The sequence below is a fragment of the Cyclopterus lumpus genome, chromosome 6 (genome assembly GCF_009769545.1).
Source record: "Cyclopterus lumpus isolate fCycLum1 chromosome 6, fCycLum1.pri, whole genome shotgun sequence".
NCBI lineage: Eukaryota > Metazoa > Chordata > Actinopteri > Perciformes > Cyclopteridae > Cyclopterus > Cyclopterus lumpus.
This window is the reverse complement of record NC_046971.1, coordinates 1,832,501-1,845,000: the sequence shown is the minus strand read 5'-3', so window position 1 is coordinate 1,845,000 and position 12,500 is coordinate 1,832,501. Positions and strand designations below refer to the sequence as shown.

The 12,500-nt window shown below is 42.2% G+C and overlaps 1 protein-coding gene across 1 annotated transcript in view; it reads right to left on the bottom strand.

The window, feature by feature from the left end:
• The window catches only part of LOC117732775 (voltage-dependent calcium channel subunit alpha-2/delta-4-like), a 60,886-nt gene extending 53,724 nt beyond the window's left edge, over positions 1–7,162 (bottom strand). Inside the window, 1 exon segment of the mRNA XM_034535946.1 lies at positions 6,721–7,162. Coding sequence (XP_034391837.1) covers positions 6,721–6,887 — 167 coding nt within the window. The 5' untranslated portion in view covers positions 6,888–7,162.
• Between the last annotated feature and the right edge of the window lie 5,338 nt (positions 7,163–12,500).

The window sequence follows — 12,500 nt, the reverse complement described above, 5'->3', positions numbered from 1 at the left end:
CCTCTCTCTCTCTCTCTAACATTGAACCATGTGAATAAACCTCTCTCTCTCTCTCTCTAACATTGAACCATGTGAATAAACCTCTCTCTCTCTCTCTAACATTGAACCATGTGAATAAACCTCTCTCTCTCTCTAACATTGAACCATGTTAATAAACCTCTCTCTCTCTCTCTAACATTGAACCATGTGAATAAACCTCTCTCTCTCTCTAACATTGAACCATGTGAATAAACCTCTCTCTCTCTCTAACATTGAACCATGTGAATAAACCTCTCTCTCTCTCTAACATTGAACCATGTGAATAAACCTCTCTCTCTCTCTCTCTAACATTGAACCATGTGAATAAACCTCTCTCTCTCTCTCTAACATTGAACCATGTGAATAAACCTCTCTCTCTCTCTAACATTGAACCATGTGAATAAACCTCTCTCTCTCTCTCTCTAACATTGAACCATGTGAATAAACCTCTCTCTCTCTCTAACATTGAACCATGTGAATAAACCTCTCTCTCTCTAACATTGAACCATGTGAATAAACCTCTCTCTCTCTCTAACATTGAACCATGTGAATAAACCTCTCTCTCTCTAACATTGAACCATGTGAATAAACCTCTCTCTCTCTCTCTAACATTGAACCATGTGAATAAACCTCTCTCTCTCTCTAACATTGAACCATGTGAATAAACCTCTCTCTCTCTCTCTCTAACATTGAACCATGTGAATAAACCTCTCTCTCTCTCTCTCTCTAACATTGAACCATGTGAATAAACCTCTCTCTCTCTCTAACATTGAACCATGTGAATAAACCTCTCTCTCTCTCTAACATGGAACCATGTGAATAAAGCTCTCTCTCTCTCTAACATTGAACCATGTGAATAAACCTCTCTCTCTCTCTCTCTAACATTGAACCATGTGAATAAACCTCTCTCTCTCTAACATTGAACCATGTTAATAAACCTCTCTCTCTCTCTAACATTGAACCATGTGAATAAACCTCTCTCTCTCTCTCTAACATTGAACCATGTTAATAAACCTCTCTCTCTCTCTAACATTGAACCATGTGAATAAACCTCTCTCTCTCTCTCTAACATTGAACCATGTTAATAAACCTATCTCTCTCTCTCTCTAACATTGAACCATGTGAATAAACCTCTCTCTCTCTCTCTCTAACATTGAACCATGTTAATAAACCTCTCTCTCTCTCTCTAACATTGAACCATGTGAATAAACCTCTCTCTCTCTCTCTAACATTGAACCATGTGAATAAACCTCTCTCTCTCTCTAACCTGGAACCATGTGAATAAACCTCTCTCTCTCTCTCTAACATTGAACCATGTGAATAAACCTCTCTCTCTCTCTCTAACATTGAACCATGTTAATAAACCTCTCTCTCTCTCTAACATTGAACCATGTGAATAAACCTCTCTCTCTCTCTCTAACATTGAACCATGTGAATAAACCTCTCTCTCTCTCTCTAACATTGAACCATGTGAATAAACCTATCTCTCTCTCTCTCTAACATTGAACCATGTGAATAAACCTCTCTCTCTCTCTCTCTAACATTGAACCATGTTAATAAACCTCTCTCTCTCTCTAACATTGAACCATGTGAATAAACCTCTCTCTCTCTCTCTAACATGGAACCATGTGAATAAACCTCTCTCTCTCTCTCTAACATTGAACCATGTGAATAAACCTCTCTCTCTCTCTCTAACATTGAACCATGTGAATAAACCTCTCTCTCTCTCTAACATTGAACCATGTGAATAAACCTCTCTCTCTCTAACATTGAACCATGTGAATAAACCTCTCTCTCTCTCTCTCTCTAACATTGAACCATGTGAATAAACCTCTCTCTCTCTCTAACATTGAACCATGTGAATAAACCTCTCTCTCTCTCTCTAACATTGAACCATGTGAATAAACCTCTCTCTCTCTCTCTCTAACATGGAACCATGTGAATAAACCTCTCTCTCTCTCTCTAACATTGAACCATGTGAATAAACCTCTCTCTCTCTCTCTAACATTGAACCATGTGAATAAACCTCTCTCTCTCTCTCTAACATTGAACCATGTGAATAAACCTCTCTCTCTCTCTAACATTGAACCATGTGAATAAACCTCTCTCTCTCTCTCTAACATTGAACCATGTGAATAAACCTCTCTCTCTCTCTAACATTGAACCATGTGAATAAACCTCTCTCTCTCTCTCTCTAACATGGAACCATGTGAATAAACCTCTCTCTCTCTCTCTAACATTGAACCATGTGAATAAACCTCTCTCTCTCTCTCTCTAACATTGAACCATGTGAATAAACCTCTCTCTCTCTCTCTAACATTGAACCATGTGAATAAACCTCTCTCTCTCTCTCTAACATTGAACCATGTGAATAAACCTCTCTCTCTCTCTCTAACATTGAACCATGTGAATAAACCTCTCTCTCTCTCTCTCTAACATGGAACCATGTGAATAAACCTCTCTCTCTCTCTAACATGGAACCATGTGAATAAACCTCTCTCTCTCTCTCTAACATTGAACCATGTGAATAAACCTCTCTCTCTCTAACATTGAACCATGTGAATAAACCTCTCTCTCTCTCTAACATTGAACCATGTTAATAAACCTCTCTCTCTCTCTCTAACATTGAACCATGTGAATAAACCTCTCTCTCTCTCTAACATTGAACCATGTGAATAAACCTCTCTCTCTCTCTCTAACATTGAACCATGTGAATAAACCTCTCTCTCTCTCTCTCTAACATTGAACCATGTGAATAAACCTCTCTCTCTCTCTCTCTAACATGGAACCATGTGAATAAACCTCTCTCTCTCTCTAACATTGAACCATGTGAATAAACCTCTCTCTCTCTCTCTAACATTGAACCATGTGAATAAACCTCTCTCTCTCTCTCTAACATTGAACCATGTGAATAAACCTCTCTCTCTCTCTCTAACATTGAACCATGTGAATAAACCTCTCTCTCTCTCTCTAACATTGAACCATGTGAATAAACCTCTCTCTCTCTCTCTAACATTGAACCATGTGAATAAACCTCTCTCTCTCTCTCTCTAACATTGAACCATGTGAATAAACCTCTCTCTCTCTCTCTCTAACATTAAACCATGTGAATAAACCTCTCTCTCTCTCTAACATTGAACCATGTGAATAAACCTCTCTCTCTCTAACATTGAACCATGTGAATAAACCTCTCTCTCTCTCTAACATGGAACCATGTGAATAAACCTCTCTCTCTCTCTCTCTAACATGGAACCATGTGAATAAACCTCTCTCTCTCTCTCTCTCTCTAACATTGAACCATGTGAATAAACCTCTCTCTCTCTCTCTCTAACATGGAACCATGTGAATAAACCTCTCTCTCTCTCTCTCTAACATTGAACCATGTGAATAAACCTCTCTCTCTCTCTCTCTAACATTGAACCATGTGAATAAACCTCTCTCTCTCTCTAACATGGAACCATGTGAATAAACCTCTCTCTCTCTCTCTAACATTAAACCATGTGAATAAACCTCTCTCTCTCTCTAACATTGAACCATGTGAATAAACCTCTCTCTCTCTCTAACATGGAACCATGTGAATAAACCTCTCTCTCTCTCTAACATTGAACCATGTGAATAAACCTCTCTCTCTCTCTAACATTGAACCATGTGAATAAACCTCTCTCTCTCTCTCTAACATTGAACCATGTGAATAAACCTCTCTCTCTCTCTAACATGGAACCATGTGAATAAACCTCTCTCTCTCTCTCTAACATTGAACCATGTGAATAAACCTCTCTCTCTCTCTCTAACATTGAACCATGTGAATAAACCTCTCTCTCTCTCTCTAACATGGAACCATGTGAATAAACCTCTCTCTCTCTCTAACATGAAACCATGTGAATAAACCTCTCTCTCTCTCTAACATTGAACCATGTGAATAAACCTCTCTCTCTCTCTAACATTGAACCATGTGAATAAACCTCTCTCTCTCTCTCTCTCTAACATGGAACCATGTGAATAAACCTCTCTCTCTCTCTCTCTCTCTAACATGGAACCATGTGAATAAACCTCTCTCTCTCTCTCTCTAACATTGAACCATGTGAATAAACCTCTCTCTCTCTCTCTAACATTGAACCATGTGAATAAACCTCTCTCTCTCTCTCTAACATTGAACCATGTGAATAAACCTCTCTCTCTCTCTCTAACATTGAACCATGTGAATAAACCTCTCTCTCTCTCTCTAACATTGAACCATGTGAATAAACCTCTCTCTCTCTAACATTGAACGATCTGAATATACATAAATATGTTTTGCTCAACAACAGTGAAATCCTGCTTTTACATTGAGTAATAATAATAATCTAATAATTTAATATATATATATATATATATATATATATATATATATTAAAGTTTGAATACTTTCACTTCATTTTACTGATTATACCGACATACTTTTACTGAAGCACGACTTTTACTTTTATGTGGCATTAGTACATTTTCTCACTAATTTTAATATAATAACATTATACATAGCTACAAAAGTTAGTTTTGTCAGATAATAAAGTTACAAAAATACAAAAATAAACAAAGGGAAAAATAATAATAATACAAATAAATAAAAATAAAAATGTGTGTGAAAACTTAAAAAACCAAAATGTGCTGACCGTGTGTGTGTGTGTGTGTGTGTGTGAATGTGGGTCGGGTGGAAGGTGACCGGGCAGGCGGGGGGAGGAGCCTGGTGGCGCCCACATGGCGGTGGAGGGGGGGGGGGTCCTCCTCACACTTAAAGATACCCGACAGCTTCATGCTAACGAGCTCGTTAGCATGAAAGAGACCACAAACACTCACACAGGCGTTCTGTTTAAACATGTCCACGAAGAAGATTTTTAACTAATTAGTCAGCTGTGATTTTGTGTTTAATTAACTCTGCACTTGATGTATTTTACCGATGGTTCGCGTCTATATTGGTGTTGTTTTTTCTTTCTATAAACTGAAGTATTTAATCCCCGACAAATAAACTTTGCAAACGTTCTCATTACATGTCATTTAGCTGACGCTTTTATCCAAAGCAACTTACAATCATGTTACATTCATACACCGTAGAACAGCTACAGGGAACAATTCAGGGTTAAGTGTCTTGCTCAAGGACACATCGACTAGGGCGGGGATTGAACCACCAACCCCCTGATTGAAAGACGGACCTGCTAACCACTGACCCACACTCGTCCACAGTCGTTCTCATGATGCGTTCAGGCTCTGCTCAGTGAACATGAGTACTGGCTGAAGGTAAATGATAACGTTCTCATGATGCGTTCAGGCTCTGCTCAGTGAACATGAGTACTGGCTGAAGGTAAATGATAACGTTCTCATGATGCGTTCAGGCTCTGCTCAGTGAACACGAGTACTGGCTGAAGGTAAATGATAACGTTCTCATGATGCGTTCAGGCTCAGTGAACATGAGTACTGGCTGAAGGTAAATGATAACGTTCTCATGATGCGTTCAGGCTCAGTGAACATGAGTACTAGCTGAAGGTAAATGATAACGTTCTCATGATGCGTTCAGGCTCTGCTCAGTGAACATGAGTACTGGCTGAAGGTAAATGACAACGTTCTCATGATGCGTTCAGGCTCCGCTCAGTGAACATGAGTACTGGCTGAAGGTAAATGATAACGTTCTCATGATGCGTTCAGGCTCTGCTCAGTGAACATGAGTACTGGCTGAAGGTAAATGACAACGTTCTCATGATGCGTTCAGGCTCCGCTCAGTGAACATGAGTGCTGGCTGAAGGTAAATGATAACGTTCTCATGATGCGTTCAGGCTCTGCTCAGTGAACATGAGTACTGGCTGAAGGTACATGATAACGTTCTCATGATGCGTTCAGGCTCTGCTCAGTGAACATGAGTACTGGCTGAAGGTAAATGATAACGTTCTCATGATGCGTTCAGGCTCCGCGAACATGAGTACTAGCTGAAGGTAAATGATAACGTTCTCATGATGCGTTCAGGCTCTGCTCAGTGAACATGAGTACTGGCTGAAGGTAAATGATAACGTTCTCATGATGCGTTCAGGCGCCGCTCAGTGAACATGAGTACTGGCTGAAGGTAAATGATAACGTTCTCATGATGCGTTCAGGCTCTGCTCAGTGAACATGAGTACTGGCTGAAGGTAAATGATAACGTTCTCATGATGCGTTCAGGCTCCGCGAACATGAGTACTAGCTGAAGGTAAATGATAACGTTCTCATGATGCGTTCAGGCTCTGCTCAGTGAACATGAGTACTGGCTGAAGGTAAATGATAACGTTCTCATGATGCGTTCAGGCGCCGCTCAGTGAACATGAGTACTGGCTGAAGTTAAATGATAACGTTCCCATGATGCGTTCAGGCTCTCCTGCAGCTTGTTTTGATGCTGCGGTTTACGAGCCGACCTGAATCCCTCTGGCTGAGCAGTAATTAACGAGGCCCGGCTGTCAATCAGGAGCAAAACCCTCCTCCTCGCCGCTGATTGGCTGATTAATGCTGAGTAAAGAGTTCCTCCTCCTGGTGGCTCACTTCTCTGAGCTGAGAGCTCCGCATGTGACATCGCAGAGCAGATATCATAATAAAAATAAAGACTTTATAATCATAATAATACAATAACGCTGCCTAAAGACACTTGTTCTACTTGAGGGAAAGGGGGCGGAGCTCTGAGATCCAGAAGAGATGAAGGACACTCACGTCTCCGGTGGGATCTTCATCTGAGCCTGAGCTGTAATCCACAAGCAGAACAATCCCAGAATCCTCAGGAGCGTCCTCGGGAGGATCCCCGGGAGCGTCCTAGGGAGCGTCCTCGTTCCCTGCGTCCTCGTTCCCTGCGTCCTCGTTCCCTTCCTCCCGCCCTCCATCCTTCCTCTGAGATATCCGAGGCGGTTTCACTGAACTTGGATCGGCTCTGAAAAGTTCAAGAGGATCATGAAGAGTTCGTAGGGAACGGCTTCCTCATGTTGGCTAAAGGGAGGAGCAGGAGCAGGAGGAGCAGGAGGAGCAGGAGGAGCAGGAGGAGCAGGACTCTGGACCCTGAACGCTCATGTCTGGATGAACCCGTCTCACTGCCGGCATCTTTTCAGCGTCTCATCCCCTCTGGGAGGGACTCCTCCTGCAGAGGAGAGATAGTTGAAGTGGTCCAGGAGCTAAAGGAGACGAGGAGGATCCGGCTCCTGGTGGTGCAGAGAGGAACCAGAAGGAGGATCCGGCTCCTGGTGGCGCAGAGAGGAACCGGAAGGAGGATCCGGCTCCTGGTGGTGCAGAGAGGAACCAGAAGGAGGATCCGGCTCCTGGTGGCGCAGAGAGGAACCGGAAGGAGGTTCTGCTGCGGTTGAGTTGTCCACCTAGCAGATATTCATGAAACAGGCAGCAGATTCTGCAGCTGCTCGACTCCACTGTCACCCAATTTACTGTAATCCACTTGGATTAAAAACTGCTCTTCCCCATGGAGGGGGGGGGGATTGGACGAGGGCTCAGTTTTATCTAAGAGGATTAGAACCATTTCTACACACGGGTTCTCCTGCAACCAATCAGAGCAGCCGGAGAGAAAAGAACCCCTGAGAGAGAGAGAGGGGGAGAGAGAGAGGGGGGGGGGAGAGAGAGAGAGAGAGAGAGAGAGAGAGAGGGGGGGGGGGGGAGAGAGAGAGAGAGAGAGAGAGAGAGAGGGGGGGGGGGGGGGGAGAGAGAGAGAGAGAGAGAGAGGGGGGGGGGGGGGGGGGGGGAGAGAGAGAGAGAGAGAGGGGGGGGTGGAGAAGAGAGAGGGGGGGGGTGGAGGAGAGAGAGAGGAGGGGGGGGGAGGAGAGAGATAGCAGCCAACAGTGACATGAAGCCCCGACACACACACACGCACACACACACACACACACACACACACACACACACACACACACACACACACACACACACACACACACACACACACACACACACACACACACACACACACACACACACACACACACACACACACACACACACACACACACACACTCCTCTTGTTCATTAACTAAACCTCATTGGCTCGAGACCTCTGTGTCTGAAGCTTGGCAGCTCTGAGGTCAGTGCCTTGCTCAGAGGCGCACGCACACACACAGGTTGTTAATCTGATCTAATCTAATCAAAAGGAAATTAGAGGCAAAGGTGTCAAGGAGCCACTTACAGGTGACTGTAACAGGTGGTCTCCCCCTAGCAGAGACACTGGAGCTCCCGTGGACGGCAGCGTACGACAGGTGCTCTGAATCCCAGCCCCCTCTCCTTCGTCCCTACTGCCATTTATAATGGGAGTAAACCATCATCAGCCCCAGCTGAGGCCTCCACCTGGTACTCAGCCCCCTCTAGTTATGGGTGTGGAGGAGCGGTTCCCCCACAGAGAGCTTGTTTTACCTTCTCAAACACCAACCGGCACCACCGGACCGGATCTGAGGCACCTTTCCGGGTGAGGTCAGTCAAGGTTCTGGATGAACCGTCTGTAATAACCCGCCAGCCCCAGAAACTGCCTCACCCCTTTTTTAGCCAACCGGCCCGCCGCCCAAGTGGTGGTACCCCAGATCCCCAGTGTAGCCCACAAGAAGGATGGGGCTACACCACGTACTGTGGGACTCTTTTATTACCCCCATCTCCAGCATGGCCGCTAATTCCCGCAACCGCACCGTCACGCCCGGAGGAGTCTCAATCTGGCCAATGTCTGTTCTCTGGGTCCCGGAGAGATGGTCTTCACAGAGGAGCGAGGCCGGATTGGTCGATTTTGGGACCTCAGGCCCCGGCTCCTCTCTCTCAGATACCGCGGACACCAGAGAAACAGACTCCGCCTCCCTCCACGCTTTCAGGAAGGTTGAGGTGGTAGATCTGTGTAGCTCCGCCCCTGTCAGAACGCACCACCTCATAGTCGACATCCCCCACTCGCCGTGTGACCACGAAGGTTCTTGCCACTTGGCGAGGAGTTTAGAGCTGGAAGAAGGAAGCGATACAAGAACCTTCTCTCCCGGTCTTCAAAGTCTTATAAATATACAGACCATCAGTCTGTGGGTGGTACACACTGGTCCGAATAGATTTAATGCCCAGTAACCGTAAAGTTCTTTAACACATGAAGCATATACTTCTATACAACCAGAGGAGTCGCCCCCTGGTGGTCAGGAGAGAGAATGCAGCTTTAACACATGAAGCATAGACTTCTATACAACCAGAGGAGTCGCCCCCTGGTGGTCAGGAGAGAGAATGCAGCTTTAACACATGAAGCATCGACTTCTATACAACCAGAGGAGTCGCCCCCTGGTGGTCAGGAGAGAGAATGCAGCTTTAACACATGAAGCATAGACTTCTATACAACCAGAGGAGTCGCCCCCTGGTGGTCAGTAGAGAGAATGCAGCTTTAAGACATGAAGCATAGACTTCTATACAACCATCAGACTGAAACCAACTGAAGGAGTTTTCTTGTTAAAACCATCACATCACGTTTTCCTTGTATTCATTCAGTGTTAGTTCATGAGTTTGACCTTCCAGTTTGACCTTCCAGTTTGACCTTCTAGTTTGACCTTCCAGTTTGACCTTCTAGTTTGACCTTCTAGTTTGACCTTCCAGTTTGACCTTCTAGTTTGACCTTCCAGTTTGACCTTCTAGTTTGACCTTCCAGTTTGACCTTCTCTCTAAAGCTACAACCTCCTCACATATTAATTCACAGCTCTCTCAAGTTATCATGTGTTCCGATGTTAAAGTGATTTCACAGCTCAGCAGTTATTGATCGGTGATCGATCAGACGTGTGAGTGTTGGAGAAGATCCGACTCTTCAACTGTATGGAGGACGAGAATTGATTTAATTATCAATAATTTTCTGAATAAATAAAATTGATAAAATAAATGCTGAAATAAATTTGAGAATATGCATTCATGTATAGCTAAATAAATAAAAGTATATATATACATATATATAATATTTAAACAGGACATAGAGAAATACACATCATATATTTATTAAAAATGTTGTTTTCACCTACATTTATTCATTTATTTCAGCATTTTAATATTTCAGTTTATTTATTTATTCTTTTATTTATTTACACATTTATTTAATGCATTTATTTATTCATACTTAAGGCATGTTCAGTCCTCACAAACCTCACGACGCACTTTGTTACAGAAAACTAAATATTTATTTCAAAACAATTATTCTAAACCCAAATAATCTGTTTACTTTAACCAGTAAAAAACATTACATTCTCATAACTGAGATCAACAGTCACGTGACTGAACTTCAGGATGTAAACATGTGATATAAATAAATATAAAAATAAATATATTTCACTTTATTATAATTTTGTGGGCATTTATAAATGTTTTACAAATAAATTCCATCGTTTTACAATTTCGGTGAAATATATACAAAGGTTTCTTCCTACAGGTCCAGAAACAGTGAACCAATGAGACCACAGCGCCCTCTGGCGGCGGTGGCCTTCACGTGCAACTGTTTTGAGTCGGAAATACTTTTACAGTAAAGCAGTAAAAGTACTGCGTTCAAGACTTGATTTAGTAAATATTAAAAGGTAAAGTACTCGTTGTATTCCATTTTCTCTTTCAGCCTATTATAATTGAGATTAAATCATTTTATTCTATTTATTACTTCTGAAGCACTAACACACACGTATACACACATATATATATATATATATATATATATATATATATATATATATATATATATATATATTCAGGGTAGAAAATGTAAATTCTTCTGGAACCCACCTCATCAGCACCTCACACACACACACACACACACACACACACACAGTTCTGAGATGCCTGAGGTAAGAATGTGCTGGTGTGAGGATTGAACTTCAGAACCTTGAAGATGATCCATCACTTGTGTGTAATGTACTTATGTAATATATATATATATATATATATATATATATATATATATATATATATATATATATATATATTCAGGGTAGAAAATGTAAATTCTTTTTTCGGGGCCACTGAAAAAAAAAATTGCGGGCAGTTTTTGAAACTTGTGAAATAACATTGAACCTTTGTTCAAAATAATAAATATATGTATTTAGGCGTACAGTATATGAGCAACTGTCATCAAATGACAATAAGAAGACTATTAGGCAGTAGTCAGATACAAAGTGTTTTCTTAGATTTTTTTTAACACAAAAAACAGAAATCAGACAATCATTAAATGTTATTCTTATTTCTTTGTGGTTATTTATTGTTAAGTTTTTTAAACTACTATTAACAATTATAACTTTTTTATAGATTATAACATATATAACAATTTTAAAAAAACGCAATAAAAGGGCTATACATAGATTATTTCAATTCAATTTACAACCAATTTTTCAGAAAATTAAAACAAATATTAAATTATATGTACAGTGTAGACAAATAATAAATATGAACATATACATACGAGTGGCTTATTTGTCAAATAGCACCAGTTCATCATCATCATCATCATCTGTGTCACTGGAGAAGTTGCTGGTCTGACCTGCTGCCTTGCTCAGAGGGTTTTATGTGAGGCCGCCTGGCGTTCTTCTCACAGCAGATTCTACACATGCTGCATCTTCTTCTTCTGGTCCCTCCAGTGAGATCATCATGAGGTCTTCCATTGTGTTGAGATGGAACAAACAAAAACAACAATAGTATGTTACATGTGATAAGGGACTTAATATAAACATGTAACCCTTGAAGTCAACTGCAGTCTCAACTGATTGTATTTATCCCTAAATAGAGGATTGTTGTGAACCACAAGATGGCAGTAACTCATGAGGATGTGGCTGCACTCTGGCTAACGTTAGCTAGCTAGCGAGCGAGCGAGCCTTTGGAGCTAACGCACTGTTCAGAGCTAGCTAACGTTAGCTAGCTAGCGAGCGAGCCTTTGGAGCTAACGCACTGTTCAGAGCTAGCTAACGTTAGCTAGCTAGCGAGCGAGCCTTTGGAGCTAACGCACTGTTCAGAGCTAGCTAACGTTAGCTAGCTAGCGAGCGAGCCTTTGGAGCTAACGCACTGTTCAGAGCTAACTAACGTTAGCTAGCTAGCAAGCGAGCCTTTGGAGCTAACGCACTGTTCAGAGCTAGCTAGCTAGCTAGCTAACTTATTTAGCTAAAGCGAACTAAATAAGTTCAAAATAATGACTACTAGTTCTGACTCACCGGAGGCGATGGCCACGTGTTTCTTGACGTTGTCGCTCCCCTTGATGAAGTCCGCAGAAGAATTCAACGCGTGCTGGATGACACGAACGTTCCTCCTCCCACTCACAGGAGCTCAAGAAGCTCCACTCGGTTCATCACGCACACAACATCGAGGAGAAAATCCCAAACACTGGACCGGGTCAGGGCTACGATGTTTGTGACAAGTTCATTACATTATCATAATTATTAGAGACAATTATGGGGGCATTTGTTGCACCTCTCAAAGTGCTATCAGGGGCAACATGATATTTCTTAGGGGCCGTTTTGCCCTTTCCTCGAGTATTT